Genomic DNA, 17,306 nt, shown 5'->3' on the forward strand with positions numbered 1-17,306 from the left:
AGATATATATATATATATTTTTTTTTTAAGTCTTGAAACTTTTACCTGTATGGGAATGTGTTTTCCATCGATTGCACCAATACAATTAGGAAAATTCCACTGAGATTCAAATCCTCTTCCAATTTCTTTCCAATCTTCAGTTGTTGGCAATTCTAAAACAGATGCTCGTGTAATTTATTCCATAATGCTGTACATGTTTCGAAAATTATATTGGAAACAGTAGATTTTCCCATTCGAAATTGGTAAGACAATGAAACCATACTGTCTCCATCAGAAACAACATATCTGAAAAGAAAAGAAATACATCGCAAACTGACATGTAAATTAAATTATAATTAAAATTATTACATCTTACAATTATTTGCTGTACCTTTTAGTGTCAAAGCCAATCGCTCGCCAACAAATATGGGTCGACGTGCTATAGTTTCACGTGTTCTTTCAATGCTAGGCCCAACTAACTGAACCAATACTTCAAAATGTGTTGCTGACATTCTGAAGTAATTGGTAAACAATTGTCTATTCGTGAGCAGCAAAGGAAACAACGAAGCATAATTACCATGTACACGACGACTCTTTACTATTGGAGACTCCCAATATCGTTTCTTTTTATATGGTTTTCGTTTTTTTTCTTGCAAATGTTCAATTATTACAGGTATTACAAGCGTTATTGCTTTCTGTAATTTTCTTCTATGATTATTTACAGAATTTATATAATTGCAGTACCAGTCGTAATATGTTTGTGTTAAATTATCCATAATTGACGCACGTCGTTGCCAACTGCCGTCGTGTTAAATAATTTTTATGTTTTGATTCATTTATTTAATCAATTAATGTTTCAGCGGCAGTTGTCGGACAACTGCCGCTGAACGACGTGCGTCAATTATGGATAATTTAACACAAACATATTACGACTGGTACTGCAATTATATACATTCTGTAAATAATCATAAAAGAAAATTACAGAAAGCAATAACGCTTGTAATGCCTGTAATAATTGAACATTTGCAAGAAAAAAAACGAAAACCATATAAAAAGAAACGATATTGGGAGTCTCCAATAGTAAAGAGTCGTCGTGTACATGGTAATTATGCTTCGTTGTTTCCTTTGCTGCTCACGAATAGACAATTGTTTACCAATTACTTCAGAATGTCAGCAACACATTTTGAAGTATTGGTTCAGTTAGTTGGGTCTAGCATTGAAAGAACACGTGAAACCATAGCACGTCGACCTATATCTGTTGGCGAGCGATTGGCTTTGACACTAAGATACAGCAAATAATTGTAAGATATAATAATTTTAATTATAATTTAATTTACATGTCAGTTTGCGATGTATTTCTTTTCTTTTCAGATATGTTGTTTCTGATGGAGACAGTATGGTTTCATTGTCTTACCAATTTCGAATGGGAAAATCTACTGTTTCCAATATAATTTTCGAAACATGTACAGCATTATGGAATAAATTACACGAGCATCTGTTTTAGAATTGCCAACAACTGAAGATTGGAAAGAAATTGGAAGAGGATTTGAATCTCAGTGGAATTTTCCTAATTGTATTGGTGCAATCGATGGAAAACACATTCCCATACAGGTAAAAGTTTCAAGACTTAAAAAAAAAATATATATATATATATCTTGTTTTATTTTCTTTTGTAGGCTCCCGCGGGTGCTGGTTCTGAATATTATAATTACAAAAGATTTCATAGTATAGTGTTGTTGGCTATATGTGATTATCGTTACGCATTTACGATGTTGGATATTGGAGCTACTGGGCGCCAGAGCGACGGTGGTATTTTCTCACGATCAAAAATAAGAAAATATTTTGAAGAAGACAGAATGGGAGTGCCAAATCCGGTATCTGTATTGGACAGCGATACTGTTCTTCACTTTGTTGCAGTTGGAGATCAAGCATTTCCCTTGACAACATATTTAATGACACCTTATCCTGAAAATAACAAATTGTCACTTGATCAAAGAATTTTCAACTACCGTTTATCGAGAGCTCGAAGAATTATTGAAAATACATTTGGGATTCTTACTGCAAAATGGAGAATACTTCGAAGAACAATAGACGCAAATGTAGAAACAATAATTGAAGCTATTGTAAAAGCAACGATATGTCTCCATAATTATTTAATAAAAAAGGAAGAGTCGACATATTTTTGCAAGTCAATGGTAGATAGAGAAACAAGAAATGGCGATGTAATTCCAGGTATTTGGCGAAATGATACATTTGAAAATAATTTATTTCAAAATTTAAATCAATTAAATCAAGCTGTATTAAGTCGAGAAGCTTTACAAGTACGAAGAAAGTTCACAGAGTTTTTCGCCAATGAAGGAGCAGTACCTTGGCAATTTCACCAAATTTATCGATAATCATGCAATTAACTAGAAAAAAAACACTTAAAAAACCTAAATTAAAGAAAATAGATTTTTTTCACACACATTTTTTTATTTTCAAAGAAACAATTTTTATTTGTTATAAATTTGTAATAACAATTACAATAATTACAATTACAATAATTTGTAATAATTTGTAACATGTTGTTGGAAGTAAAAATAAATAAATGAACATGTATTGAATGAACATGACGTGAAGCTACTTTTCTCCAAAAATAATCAACCAAACTTTTCCATTTGGATTGAACCACAATTGGATTAAAGAAAGAAGAGATATCGGGAAATGTATCTAAAATATTTAAAATTATTAAAGAATTAAGGCGAGTTTGTATATTGTGAGAGCACATTTCAGTTTAGTTTAGAAAATTATTTAGTTTCTAATAAATTTTTAGGTTTTACCTTTCAAGTCTTCCACGATAAAATCCCATGCAATGCTTATTTTAAATTTTGATCTTTCTTTCATAGGAATGCAGTAATTCCATATAATATCATTATTTTTTACTAATTGAATTAGGTGTGCGATACTTTCGGACGTCCAAATGACATTGTCTACTTCTCCTGTTTTAAGTTTTTTTTTACATCTAGATTTGTCCAAAACCGAAATTTTTTTTGTTTCGTCGAATTGCCACAATGCTCATTTACTTTATTAATGCACTCATTAATATCTTCTGCCATCTTTTCGCATTTTCCATTGTCAGAAACAAGGTAGCTTGTTTCTGGATCAACTTAAAAAAAAAAAAAAAAAAAAAAAAAAAAAAAAAAAAAAAAACATAATTATAAAATTAAGACGGTTTTGCCCATGGATTTTGTGGTCCTTCTAAATTAATGTAATTTTGATGCTTATATTATAAACATCTTATTTAAACAATTTAATTTACTGCAAAAAATATTACTTTTAACTAGGGTGAGGTAATATTTTTCGCAATAAATTTAATTATTTAAATAAAATGCTTATTAAAATTACATCAATTTAGACGGACCAAAATCCATGGTCGAAACATCTTGGCGATTAATCTGACCAAAATCAATGGTCGTATTGTCATGACGATTATTATAGTCAGTTGGGTCGATTAACAAGTCTTAACTGTTATTTTGATTAATTATAATTGCTGGCGAAGTAAATGTTACTTGCTCGATAATTATAAAAAAACAGTTTTAAAAAAATATACCAAATTCTTTAAGCGAGTAGGCAATCTTGACAAGCAAAGAATTTATCTTTTTTCTTTCAAATTAAATATTTAAGAAATGAAAAAACTAAATATTTGAAACTTTGGCACATAATTTGCTATATTCTTTTACGATTATTTAAAAAAAGAATTATTAAAAATAATAATAACGGGAGTTATTGCGGTAATGAAGGGAAGCAGTTCAGTACTTGGTGGTGGACGTGAAATCTCGAAAACAGCTCCAACGATTTCTCTTAAAAGTCTTTTATAGGTTGTTGAAACCATATCTAATAAGATATGTCGGAAACAGAATTTCGAAAAAAATTCTTTAAAAATATTTTTTAGTTGCAAAAAAGTATAAAATTGCATTTTTAATTTTATTACAGAAAATGCAATTTTACACTTTTTTGCAAATAAAATATTTTCTTTTAACAATTTTTTTCGAAATTCTGTTTCCGACACATCCTTACAATTAGATATTGTTTTCAACAACTTATAAAAAATTTTTGAAAGAAATCGTTGGAGCCGTTTTTTCGAAATTTCATGTCCATTACCAGCTACTGAACTGCTTCTCTTCCATTACCAATAACTCTCCTGTTATTATTAATATTAATAATTTTTTTTAAATAATTATAAAAGAATATAGAATTATATGTGCCAAAGTTTCAAATACTCAGAATTCTTTATTTCTTAAATATTTAACTCAAAATTTTCTTTATTTCTTAAATATTTAACTTAAAAAAAATCTATTTTTTCGCTTGTCAAGGCCGGTTGTCTACACCCCCTTAAATATTATTATTATTATACATATACCTATTCGTGGACGCATAACAAAATTTGAATCAACAGATACTGAAAGACCATTTAAGCATTCGTGATCGATTTCATTTTCTTCATTAGGGATCAGATTTTTAGCACCACACACTCCGCAGGAATACTGCTGAATTTCGTCTTCCTAAACAATTACCGACATTTTATTATTCGTTTTTAATTTTAAAAAATTATTTATATATTTATATTTATATTTATATTTATATTTATATTTATATTTATATTTATATCTATGTTTATATTTATATATATTTATTACGCTTTACAGATTTACTTTTTTACTTACGCTTGTTCTTTCCATATTTTTTATATTTTTTATATATATTCTATATTTTTTTTATATTTTATATTTTATATTTTTCAATACTTTTTTTTTTTAATACTCTTATTACTTTATTAACTTTCACTTTACAAAATTCTTATATGCTATGTTAATACATATACGATAACGGCGATGACGGCGACCATGATTACATGGTATCGGCGACCATGGTTACACGTTGTTGGCGACCATCTTACACGACGTAGGCTACCACGTTACACGACATAGGCACAGTATAACCATACCCAGTAGCGACACTGAGTGTCGGCACCTTTGATGTAGTTGTCCTCAAGTCACGTGGTACGTCGCCATATTGTCAGATGTACCGGCGCTACAATTGAAATGTACATATATAATTAAAAAATGTATATGAGTATATATAATCAAAAAAGATTTTTTGCGCAATTTTAATTATAATCCAAAGAATTTCTTGAAGTAGAAGAAATGAAAATAATACTTCTGTGTATTTTGTATCATTTTATTTCAAAATTTTTCGTAACTTATTGTGTAAATAGAATTGTAAAATGTATACAAAATATATATAATTATTGAGCTCAAAAGCGAATATAGATCATTGGGCGCAAAAGCTAATATTTTTATTTGTTCTGTCATTGAGTAAAAAATGCATAAAAATATTTAAAAAAATACTTATGTTTATTCCGAATACTTGCGTTAAAATTTCATAATTTTTACTGAAAATTTTAGTAATATATAAATATTAAGATATCCATTTTTTTTTAATTAATTGTTCCTCATGGACATCCTTCAGTAGAAAGAATGTGCTCCAAATGTCAATGTCAACTGAAACAATAATTGGAATAAGTGAAAACATGTAATATTCACTATCATTATGTGCTGTTACTGTATAATACTTACATAAAAAATAGTAAAAATGTTAAAAAAAGTAGCAGAAATGTTAAAAGAAGTAGCAGAAATATTAAAAATTTATTTCAGAAAGTAACACATGCATTTTGACATTCACAAAGTTGCCAAACACATTTAGTTTTATAACAATAAAATTATAAACGAACTTCAATAATAAATTTAATTAACGAAAACACATTTACTTTTATAAAAGTAGATATTAAATAATTTGCATTTATAAGGAAAATACAGACATTAAATTCTAATCGTGACGTAAAATTATAGTTTTTCTGTGTCCGGATTGCGATTTGAAACGTTTATTAATAAATTTTAATGTATAAAATAGTCGAACTCGAGCATATAATTTCAATAAATAATTATGCGGAAAATGTTGACACGGATAAATAAATTCAACTTCTTTAAAAATGGTAATGAGGATACGAATTATATGCTTTTGTACAATCAATTCCTCAATTTTAGAAAAAAATAAATTTTCCAACGTTTTAAGATATATTACGAAATCATCGTGCGGCATAGATAAATTTCCGAAAGGATTATCTTCAGTAGAATTGTAAGCCCTAAAGAAACAGTAATATGAAGTTTCATTTAAGTCGATGTACGAGTGTGCATATTGAGAACAAATCTCACACGAATGTTTTTGAAGACATTTACGTATTACGTATCCACAAATATATCGGAACGCATCTTGTTCGTTTACGTCCATCTGACGATAATCATGATCATCCAAAAGTATTGGTGTAATGTCATCTGTCTTAGGTTCAACATCCATATAATTCTTCTCTCTAAAGTTTGTAATAGCTACAAATATATCAGCACTGTCTCTTTCACAATTTCCAGTTTCAGCAGTACAATATTTCATAGAAAAAATTTTTCTGAATGAATAAAAAAACTGAACTGGGGTAGGATTAATAACATTGCCGTTCAATCCTCGAATAGCCGAAAAAAAGTGTTCCAAACAGTCCTGAGTAAAACGGCGTAATAATAGAAATTGCATTTCTGGAAACACATTTTGCAAATGTTCCCACATTTGAAGAAGAGAATTTATATTGTGTTTCATGCATTTGAAAACTTGAACTTTATTAGAAATATTAACACCAGTTTTATTAAATATCGTTATTTTGGATAAATAATCTTCAATTTTTGAAAGAAATTCTAATTGATATTGCGCTCCCCGAAAAGCTTGTTTAAATTGTGATGGATGTTGAACCGAAGATGAATTGAATAGATCAAAGTAATCGTTCATATTTTGGATAAAATCTGCTGTTCTAAGTGCAATTGGAGCAACCGCAGGTTTAAAAGCTCCAGAAATTACCATTTTCCTCAAGCTACTACTCACTGTAAAACTCAAAATTTGTGTAGCCAAATATACTTTCATTTTATCGAAATTTGAAAATTTCATATGCTTATCAGTGAGTTTAGGTGCAAGTCGAAATTGCCTAGTTTGATCTTGTTGAAATAAATCATCAACGCACTTCCAAGATATAGGTTTAGAGTCATACTCAATAATATTGTCATGGAAATTATTCCTGACAGCTTTAATTATATGAGGTGAATCAAAAAGATGTGAGATTCGCTCGTTATTAACAAAAAAAAATGGATTGTTCTCTGTCACACCTAAGTATTTAGCGGTTAATTTAAAATTCCCTCCCATGTCTGAAACAAACGCTACTACTATAAACCCCGCATTTTGCAGTTTTGTAATTGCTTGAGGAATAATGGTTGTTAATTTCCTAGCAGAAAATGAAGAATGAAGAAAGAAGTAAGCCAAAGGTTGTTTACAATTGTTGCAAATCCCTCTGATCATTAAAACTGCAACATTACATGCTGGAAGATATGATTTACCATCACCCAAGTCTTCAAATCCAATGACTTCATCCTGACTTATATTATAATACAGATTTGCTTTAATTGATGCTTCATCAATGCATAAAATGCAATACTTCTCGAGAGGTGACGAAGAAGCCTGTAACTTTTTTTTCAAAACATCGAAAACAAAATCATGCAAACCTGGAGTAATTTTCAAATGTTCAATCATGCGTTGTAAGGTTCTTACACTGGGAAGGATAAATTTTTGTGCAAAAGAATTATAAATTCTGCCTCCCCCAGAAAACAATATATTTAAACAAAACTTTTTAAATGGAAGCGAATATTTTCGTCCTTTGGCTGACTTATATCTACTAAGACGTACTTGAGTTTTTACAAAATTTGCAATCTCTGGTGGTAGAAATTCGTCTGTAGCTTCACAATATTCATTCAAGGACATTTTTTGTCTTATTTTTGAAGTTTGTATCTTATTTTTCTGTCGTTCTAATTGTTGTTTTAATTTTCGAATTTCTCGATGTAACGCTTCAATTCTGCCTCTCAAAATTCTTTTGCGCGGGGAATGATTAGAAAATTTTGGCTCTGTTTGACTATATTGATGCAACTGTTGTGGTTCTGTTTGAGCATATTGATCCAAATATTGTAGCTCTGTTTGAGCATACTGATGTGACACTGATTCCACTTGCTCATGTTCATATTGCCCATGATGGTCGTTAACTATAATATTTAAAAATACTACATCACTTATGAAACTTAAAAAATTAATGATTATATTCCATTCATTACAAAGAAAAAACGAATATATAAATTATAATAACCATACATCAATTTTATTTTCTAATTCACAAAAATTTCATGTTACTAGCATTAGTTAATTCTATATTGAACTAAAATTATTACCTAATATTGACTGACATTCAACTTTGTCTGAAAAGCCAGTTTCAAATAATTCCAATTGTTGCTTATCATAGTTAGATTTAATGATATCACACTCAACTGAAATATAGTAATTATGTTCACAAAATTTTTGATATTTCCAACCATACACACACACACACACACACACACACACAGAGTTCAAAACTGCTTACCTGATATTACTGTATTTTCCTCAGAATCATCACTCAAATTAAATGTTGCGTTGTTTTCACTTGATAATTCAAAAGATTTATCATTTTCCATTTGTTCGGGGATTGCATGTGGTTGAAGTCTGTTTTTCAAATCGTTTAAAAACATCGACGATTTAAAATGATCACCACAAACTTTGTAATTTTTATATAAATTTTCTGGTGACGTGTTAATTTCGCGACCACATTTTTCCAACCACAATTTTGCTCTGAAAGATGTTTTGTATAAAATATTAATGAAAAAACACTTGATATATAATTCAATTAACAAATCCGCTAATGGAAATTATTTTTACCTATCTGGGTCTTTTGGAAAACGAAAAAAACTGGGACCAGATTCACGCCCAGAAATATTTGAACAATTCTTCATGGCACAACTATATCCACCTCTCTTCATTAACTTCATTTTAATGTAGCACGTCACACCCGGAATTTTCTTATCACTAATAAAAAGACACAATTTATTCAAATAAAAAATATGTCATAAAACTGTGGAGGTTGAGGTTACCTACGATGTTCGAGACGCAACTGGGCGCAACCATGTTGTGAGATGTACGGACTCGCACATGCGCACTAAAATTTTATTCCGGGTCGGACGGCTGAGTGTCGCTACTGGGTATGGTTATACTGTGACATAGGCGGCTACGATATACGATGTCGGCGACTCCGATATATGATGTCGCCTACATCTCGACATGAGTGAAAACGCACCTTAATCGTGCGTGTAAAATCATGTTATATATTATTATAATTATTAGTCGACTTTTTAGTCGGCGTTTTTTGAGACATTTACCGACTTCAAGTCGACTTCAAGTCGACTTTCGTCCTTAAAAAAGTCGACTTCTCTGCCAAGTCAGTTTCGGTAAAAGTCGACTTCAAGTCGACTTCCCCCCAGGTAGCATTAATGTCAAAAAAGTATCTATAAGTTGTCGTTTTAAGGTTGCCTGTTGCCTTTATGATTTTACCATAAGATGACCAACGGATGCCTTTAAATCGATATCTCGTTTACTGTTATCCGAATGATGTCTTTTTTATGATATCTGGAGAGGAAAACCTGTTATATCCTAAAGTCACCATTTTACTTTATCCGATAGATGGCTGTTTTAAGGCATCGAAAAATCATCAATTTATTTGTTTTCCAAAAGTATCTTCATAAAAGTTGTCCAGAAGGTATCTATATCGGTAGCGCTGTTTCTGTCTTTTGTTGTAGTCCAAAAGATGTCATCAGGTAGATATCATGTTGTAATGGCGTTATTGATATGGCATTAAAACGATGTAGGAAAGTTATAATTTTTACGACATCTTCTTGATTATGGAAGTATCTAGAAGTCGAGATTTTATTGCGCCGTACGTATTAGCACGTATTTTATTCCAAAGCGACAAATTGTTTGACAAAAAGTGCGTAAATATATAAAGTGTAATTAATACACGTGTAAGTATAATATATACTTTCGCTTTTTTTTATATTTTTAATATATATATATATATACTGTCACGACTTTTTCACTCCCGGACCGCTCCGGGACGTGTGCCGGATCAAAAGGGGTAAGGAGAGCGGGATGACGGGCCTCTCCGACGATTCCCTCGCACCTCCGACACTTCGCGAAACGAATTTACCGTTGGGCGCCAGACGCGTCAACGCGCGTCCGCGAAATCGCGAAAGAAAGCCAACACGAGACGCACAGCGAGACGTGCGGATGTGCGAGGAATCGGCTAGCTCGACCTAAGGGCTGGGGCGGGGGTGATGAAGGGCGGCGCGATATTCGGCGAAGTGACTCGCCATAAATAAGGCCACGAACTCAAGCAATTAACGAATCAAAATAACATTTATTCGTTAGAAATTCACGCGTGAACCAATAAAAGCCGAGTCGGCTTCGGGCGGTCAGACAAATCATATCATCAGTCGCGCGAGCGTCAGAAATGAAACAAAAGAATTAGTAATAGCGCGGACACCAGAATAAACGAGGTACTGCGTTATCGTATAGTAACGCGCAGAAGGCACTGCGATTATCTCAAAACCGTATGACAAAACTTACAAGTAATATGGAACATCGACGGTAAACACGAAATAAGCACGGAATTAGAAAATAAGATCTCGCAGGAAAAGTCGCGACAGGACGATACCTCACGCTCGGAGTGCGTGAACGCCACGCCGAGATTCGCGCGAGAATTCTGTCGCCAATTATCTTAAGCCTAAAGCAAGTATGAATCGTGGCGTAAGCCACGTCCCAACGTAATGAGGACCGAACGCAACACAATAACGCGAAATCAATTTCGGCGCGATAGCAAAGAGACGCGGAATACTATAACAAACGCGAAAATACGGACTTAATCTAACGCGAGAAATGACCAAAGGTAGCGCCAGTCATTCGGGCAAAGACAATACTGTCCTCAGTGATTTCCGAACGCGAAAACGGGACGCCGAGGCAATCGGCGTAGCGCGAAATACTGGAAGAAACGCGAGGAAAATGTGCGGGATTACCGCGAGCAATAATAACACGCAATCACCGAACAACGCCTCCGAACATAACTACCCTAACACGCACGATTCTCTGAGGCAATTAGCCACTCACAGACGGCCGATTAACGCGAATGATGTGCCGACGCATGCGAAATTCCACAAGAGCAATGTTTGGTAATTTGATACGCCGTGAACACGGAAGGCGCGAGGCACAACCACGAGCGCGGACATTATGCGAAACGGACGCGCAGTAACAGATTTCGCCACGAATCTATCGCGATCTCCAGAGGCTCGCAATCGCGTCTTTACCTCAATTCCGCGGCCACGATACCATCCCGAGGCCCTTCGCTCTCGCTGTCGATCGCCATTCGATACGCGGTCTCAAGGGACCGCACGCGTCACGATTTTACAACGTTATCCCGGACGAGAGCGTGCACTGGAGGGCGGCGTCGTGGCGTTACATTTTGCGATTAATTACTGCGGGCAACCTCACCGATGTGATGTCTCCTCGTAGGGCTCCTCGCCGTCACCTCGTACGGAGGATCGTCGCAGCGCAACAGATTTTCCCGACTCGGGGCGGCTATCGCGTAGTTTAAGAAAACGTTCGGACTCGCCGACGGACGACCAGAGAGTGTCTCGCTAGATTCGCTCGATAACGGAATCGATGCGGCACCCCCTTCCGTAGGGGCGTGCCAATTAATCGAGAGCGAGCGTGCAAGCTCGCGCGATATTCTCAAGCAGGATCGTCGTAAGGTGGATCCTTCGGGGGCGCGCAACGGTCCCTCGGCGGCGTAGCGACTTCTTCAATTTGTCCCTGGACAGCGGACTGGACTTTGTTCTGGCCAGTGTGCCTCCGGTTGCCCTCGGGGCGGTGATCAGTCAACCCGCGGGCCAATATTTCGTGGAGGCAGATTGCTGAGGTCGGGTTTGCCCCGGTACCTGGGGCCCCGTTACCGGCGGCCTTGTCCATCGCCGCCTCATTCGCCGCACGCCTGCCGCGTTGCTCTCGCCGCCCGTGATCCATGTAGCTTCCGCTCTCGCCACCCCTCCTCGGTCCTTGGTCCTCCCGGACCCCTCTCGTTATCGGTACTCCCTCGAAGATTCGCCGTGGTGCGGGTGAGGCGCCGTGCGCATTACAAGTTATACATGAAAATAAGAGAATAATCAAAACGCGGAAACGATATCGATTTCTGGCCTCTGGAGATCTCGTCGTCGCCTCTCTGGCTCGTCCCTGGGCGCAAATTTCCGCGCCTTGTGACGGCGGCGGGGCGCTGCCACGAAGCGGCGGGCCGCAACGTCACAATACATATGCATATATATCATAAAGCGTACGTGACTATAATACACAATGTACTTTTCAGGTTATACCGAGTTATACACGCGCAGTAATAAATAATATAAATAAAGTATTTTCTCTACATCTCTGGAAAAAGTTGTGAGTAGAAAAAGTAATATTACTGATCTATTCCGTGTTTTAATTCCATTTAATAGTTGAAGGGTTATAATTGATACATTATTAGATTATGCCATGGGATATTTGAGACGGTGGAAACCGTTCCTTGAGCTCTCGCGAAGACAGCAAAGGCGACGAATCCGCACCCTTGTGCAAGCGGATCTCGATTATTTAGCAAATGCAGCGAATAATGCTACGTCTAGTCCTTCATGTTCACCGCCAACAGCTCGTGCTTCGAATATTCCCAATGACGTTTGTCATCAAATTGATGATTTTTTTGATAATCTTGAACGCTTATTTTATGACGCAGATGATCTCAATTTGCTAATCAATGAAAGACCGACACTAATACAGATATCCAGATGGAGAATCAGTCTCAATCGATTATCACTCGTCCCACTAGTATAACTGATCTTCAAAATTTTCTTGCTCATTGGACAATCCAAAACAAAATACCTCAATCCCTTGTGAACAATCTTTTGAGAGGGTTAAAGAAATTTGGTCATCCTGAGCTTCCGTTTGATGCCAGGACATTATGTGACACGCCAAACAGAATTGATATACAGGTTCTCACTGGAGGTATGTACTTATATATGTTCATTATGGCTTAGAGAGAGCACTGAAGGAACAGTTGAGATACAGAAACTATAATGTATTGCTGCAGCGTAATGCTGACACGGAAATTTCTGTGATTCTCCAAATTAACATTAATATCGATGGACTACCTCTATCAAAGAGTTCTAAGAGTCAGTTGTGGCCCATATTAGGTAAAGTTGTTGAAACTCAGCTTGTCAAACCATTCGTTATTGGAGCGTTTCATGGAAGTAAAAAGCCTTCATCCGCTGCTGAATTTCTACAAGCATTTCTCACAGAGTACATGAAATTGTACAATGAGGGTTTTATTTACGAAAATCGAAGCTATGTTTCCCGATGAGACATTAGGCACTTACTGACAGAAAATAAAAGCTGAAATGTTTAAAATAATATACAATAAGCACGTATTAAAGTAATATGTATTTTTATTTCTGCACCATTTCTGAACGTTTTAATATTTCAGCAATATAACATGCCGAGTTGGTATTAATTATATTATTTTTCAGATGATTGTAGAGAGGATCGAAAGCGTTTTGAGAATTTGATTCTACAAAAAGTAAATGAGTTGCTGGAAGTAGTGCGAAGAAATGATAACCCAGTGGAGCGTACAGATCGTCATTATGCATTTCTGCCTCAGATGCCATTCAACGACATTAACGCATTACAAAGATTCGATCGTGATCTCAAAGACAATGGACAAATGCGAGATCAATTTGTACGTATGCGAGTATTGTGAAACTGTGCTGGTACATTGTTTCGTCAATATTTAATTAAGTTTCTTAAATTGTTGATATTTTCTAGATGAAAAAAATTCAAGACATCGGCGGAAAATTAGTTAAAAAAGCAGTGAAATATGCAATGGAAGTAGTTATGACGAATGATTTAACTCAACAAGTCGTTTGGATCCTCGGAGCTGAGAACAAACCAAAAATCTCCAAGTTTACGTTTCCATATGTCATAATTGGTATGTACATGGCATATAACACTTTTGTTAAGTTCTTCGCCGTAAAAAAGTTACCACGTCTCATAGTCTACTTTTTCAGATGTTGTCCCTGGTAACCATATCCGATAGAAAACGATTAAAAACGGCTATATCTGTATCGTTTTTAATCGTATCTTATCGGTTCTATCGTTGCATATTTAGAAGACAGATAAAACATTAATCGAATCGAATCGGTTTCTATCGTTTTAGGTCCGAATAAGAAAATAACTATACAAATTTTATAGTTATGAATCGTTTTCTATATGTACAATTATTGCCCATTTGAATCAATCGTATATACACGATATAATATGTATCGTTATTTATGGTAATAATTTTACCGTATGCATTAATACGGATATATAAGAATAAAATGATAGACATCTTATCGATATTTATATGACTTAACCGAACCGATACATCTATCGTTTCTTATCAGGATTTTCTGACATACAACTTATCATCTTCTTTATGGCAGCAAATCGGTTCGTTTTCTATCGTATATTAATGATATAAATTGAATCGTTTGAAAACCTTCTACTTTGTATATGTTTGTATAAAGTTAAAACGATAGACATCTCGTCGATATTTATACGATTTAACCGAACCGATACATCTATCGTTTCTTATCAGGATTTTCCGACATACAACTTATCATCTTCAGTACGGCAGCAAATCGGTTCGTTTTCTATCGTATATTAATGATATAAATTGAATCGTTTGAAAACCTTCTACTTTGCATATGTTTTTATAAGGTTAAAACGATAGACATCTCGTCGATATTTATACGACTTAACCGAACCGACACATCTATCGTTTCTTATCAGGATTTTCCGACATACAACTTATCATCTTCGAAAACAAAGTTCGTCGAAGTATTTTTATGTGTGTGTGTGTGTGTGATTTGTTATTAAGATTAAAATAATAAAATATTTTATTTGTATTTTAGTGCAATTTTAAATAAGACGTTTCTAATGTAAATGTTGTTTTTATTTCTCTAATAACCGTGAAAATTTTGGCCCTTGGCTTCCTGGTGCTGTTGTCGCAAAGGTGGAAGCTTAATTATTTCAAAAAAATGCAGTTCTTTTTTTATCATAGAAAGATCTCTGATACGGTTTATTTTTCTTTTACACGGTTATAATCCGGTGGCATGCAGAGTAGCAAACATCTAAAGATGTTCTGACTGATATATAGCTGAGAAATTTCAAATTTTTCCAATTTTTTTCTGACAGGGCATCGTAAATAAACGGTTCACTATTAACCATATTAAAAAGACAATTATAGCTACTTTAATACCATTAAAAATTATAGAAACCGATGCACCACTAATAAGAAATTTAGGATGCAAGCCCATGTGTATTGTATCGAGAATTTCTTATAGAGTATCGTGAATAAACGAAACTTCAATTATGTTAAAAACTGATTGAGACCGATATAAAGGTAATAAGAAATTTCCGATAGAATCCCAAGTATTTTGCAACGTGAGTTTCTGATAAAATACCGTAAATAAATGATTCACTAATTATATTAAAAACGATAGAAACTGATATATAGCTGATAAGATATTTACAATAGGATTCCAAGTATTTTGTAACGTGAGTTTCTGATAGAGTACCGTAAATAAACGATTCACTAACCATATTAAAAACGATAGAAACTGATGTGCAGCTGAGAAGACATTTACGATAAGATTCCAAGTATTTTGTAACGTGAGTTTCTGATAGAATACCGTAAATAAACGATTCACTAACCATATTAAAAACGATAAAAACTGATGTATAGCTGATAAGACATTTACGATAGGATCCCAAGTATTTTGTAACGTGAGTTTCTGATAGAGTACCGTAAATAAACGATTCACTAACCGTATTAAAAACGATAAGAAATTTTTTTATTGTTTTCTATCGGAGATGGTTACCAGGGGTACGTAACACATTTGAAGAGACAAAAATCAAAACTGTCGAAGACCGAATCGCCGAGTGGCTTCGCCATAGGGGCGATCGAAAAAAAATCTTCAACATCAGTGATATGGATTCAGCATTGTATTTGGTAGATATATATATATATTACACTGTACCTGCGTCTATATGCATCACGCGTACCTTTTTTTAAATAAGATAAATATAGATATCAAAAAGTTCCTAATATTCATATAAAATAAGTGGATGTGATAATGTTGTTTGTATGCAACTGTGTTTTGCTCATGTGAGATTTGTTTGTTTATGTATAAGATATATATTACTGTACCTGTGTCTATAATATGCGTCACGCGTACGTGCCTTTTTTTATAAGATAAATATTGAAGTTGCTCTAACAGTGAGACGATTAGAGTGATTTTATGCTTCACTATTTACACGATCTCATTTACATTTATATCTGAATAATATTAGCACGTGCTCAGACGCACGTGCGCGCGCGCGCACACACACACATACATACACATACAAACACAAAATATTAATATAGTATTCAATGTCTCGCATACAATATCCCATGTACACGAAAGTTTTATAGGGTATTTATTTTTGAAGAAAGGGTGGAAAAGCAAAGAGAATCTATGATACTATTTTGTTGTGATGTTTTGATGTTTATGTAATATGCAAGATGATTCCGTTACGTACAGTTGTGAAATTACAACGCAGTAATATAATTGTCACAAAAATTAAGAAACTAAACGCAATTTTCATCTAAATTATTAAATACATTTTGTTCGTTGATTGTACTGTAGTTGATTGCACTGAATGCAAACAAAGTATCTATACTTATTTACTCGACGAGATATTTTTCTTTTATCCAGCATATTCAATTACATGTACGCAAAAGAGATAACTATTTTGTTTTTTAATTTTTTTTCTCCATATATACTTGTGTCGTCACGAGATGAAGAGACACAATTAGTGCTCATACATTTTCATAACTCAGGTATCCTGTCACTGCTTAATCAACACTTTTCCTATAGTGGTCAAAAAGTCTATACACGCAATATAGATACTGACACAGCAAAATCAAATGCTTATCATCGCGGAAGCATCTTGCATACTTGTAAATTACAGAGACAGCAGAGATATCTGAGAGATTGGAGCTCGATGTGCACCGCAATGCATTGAAATTTTAGTATTAGTCACTTTTTATTAATTTATTGTACATATAATACTGTTGCGCTCGCCGGGTCTCTCACTCTTTCACAAGCACTCGCGGCGCGCACTCCGTCACTCTCACAGAAATAAAGAAAGACTCGTTGTGTTATTTCCGAAAGGAACTTCTT

At 34.2% G+C, this 17,306-nt stretch overlaps 2 protein-coding genes across 4 annotated transcripts; one reads left to right on the forward strand and one right to left on the reverse strand.

Moving 5' to 3' along the window:
- Nucleotides 1-2,885: 2,885 nt before the first annotated feature.
- On the reverse strand, nucleotides 2,886-9,206 carry LOC143893709 (uncharacterized). 3 transcript variants are annotated; one of them, XM_077399405.1, is made up of 9 exons: nucleotides 9,064-9,206; nucleotides 8,848-8,994; nucleotides 8,516-8,760; nucleotides 8,325-8,420; nucleotides 7,792-8,141; nucleotides 7,446-7,572; nucleotides 5,390-5,519; nucleotides 4,379-5,049; nucleotides 2,886-3,124 (listed from the first exon to the last, which is right to left on the reverse strand). In XM_077399405.1, exons 1-7 carry the CDS (start codon nucleotides 9,117-9,119, stop codon nucleotides 5,437-5,439), a joined length of 1,104 nt encoding a protein of 367 aa, XP_077255531.1. In that variant the 5' UTR covers nucleotides 9,120-9,206; the 3' UTR covers nucleotides 2,886-3,124; nucleotides 4,379-5,049; nucleotides 5,390-5,436. The 3 variants fall into 3 exon arrangements, with proteins under 3 accessions (XP_077255531.1, XP_077255533.1, XP_077255532.1); XM_077399407.1 differs by lacking the exon at nucleotides 7,446-7,572; XM_077399406.1 differs by lacking the exon at nucleotides 7,446-7,572 and having other exon boundaries at nucleotides 4,379-5,519.
- Nucleotides 9,207-10,518: 1,312 nt separating this feature from the next.
- On the forward strand, nucleotides 10,519-17,017 carry LOC143893711 (uncharacterized). Its single transcript, XM_077399408.1, has 5 exons — nucleotides 10,519-12,447; nucleotides 12,533-13,044; nucleotides 13,566-13,774; nucleotides 13,861-14,023; nucleotides 14,103-17,017. The coding sequence occupies exons 2-5, from the start codon at nucleotides 12,828-12,830 to the stop codon at nucleotides 14,129-14,131; spliced, it is 618 nt and encodes a 205-aa protein (XP_077255534.1). The 5' UTR covers nucleotides 10,519-12,447; nucleotides 12,533-12,827; the 3' UTR covers nucleotides 14,132-17,017.
- The last annotated feature ends 289 nt before the right edge of the window (nucleotides 17,018-17,306 follow it).

Source organism: Temnothorax americanus, unplaced genomic scaffold (assembly GCF_048541705.1).
Source record: "Temnothorax americanus isolate GAGA-0224 unplaced genomic scaffold, ASM4854170v1 Scaffold126, whole genome shotgun sequence".
Taxonomy (NCBI): domain Eukaryota; kingdom Metazoa; phylum Arthropoda; class Insecta; order Hymenoptera; family Formicidae; genus Temnothorax; species Temnothorax americanus.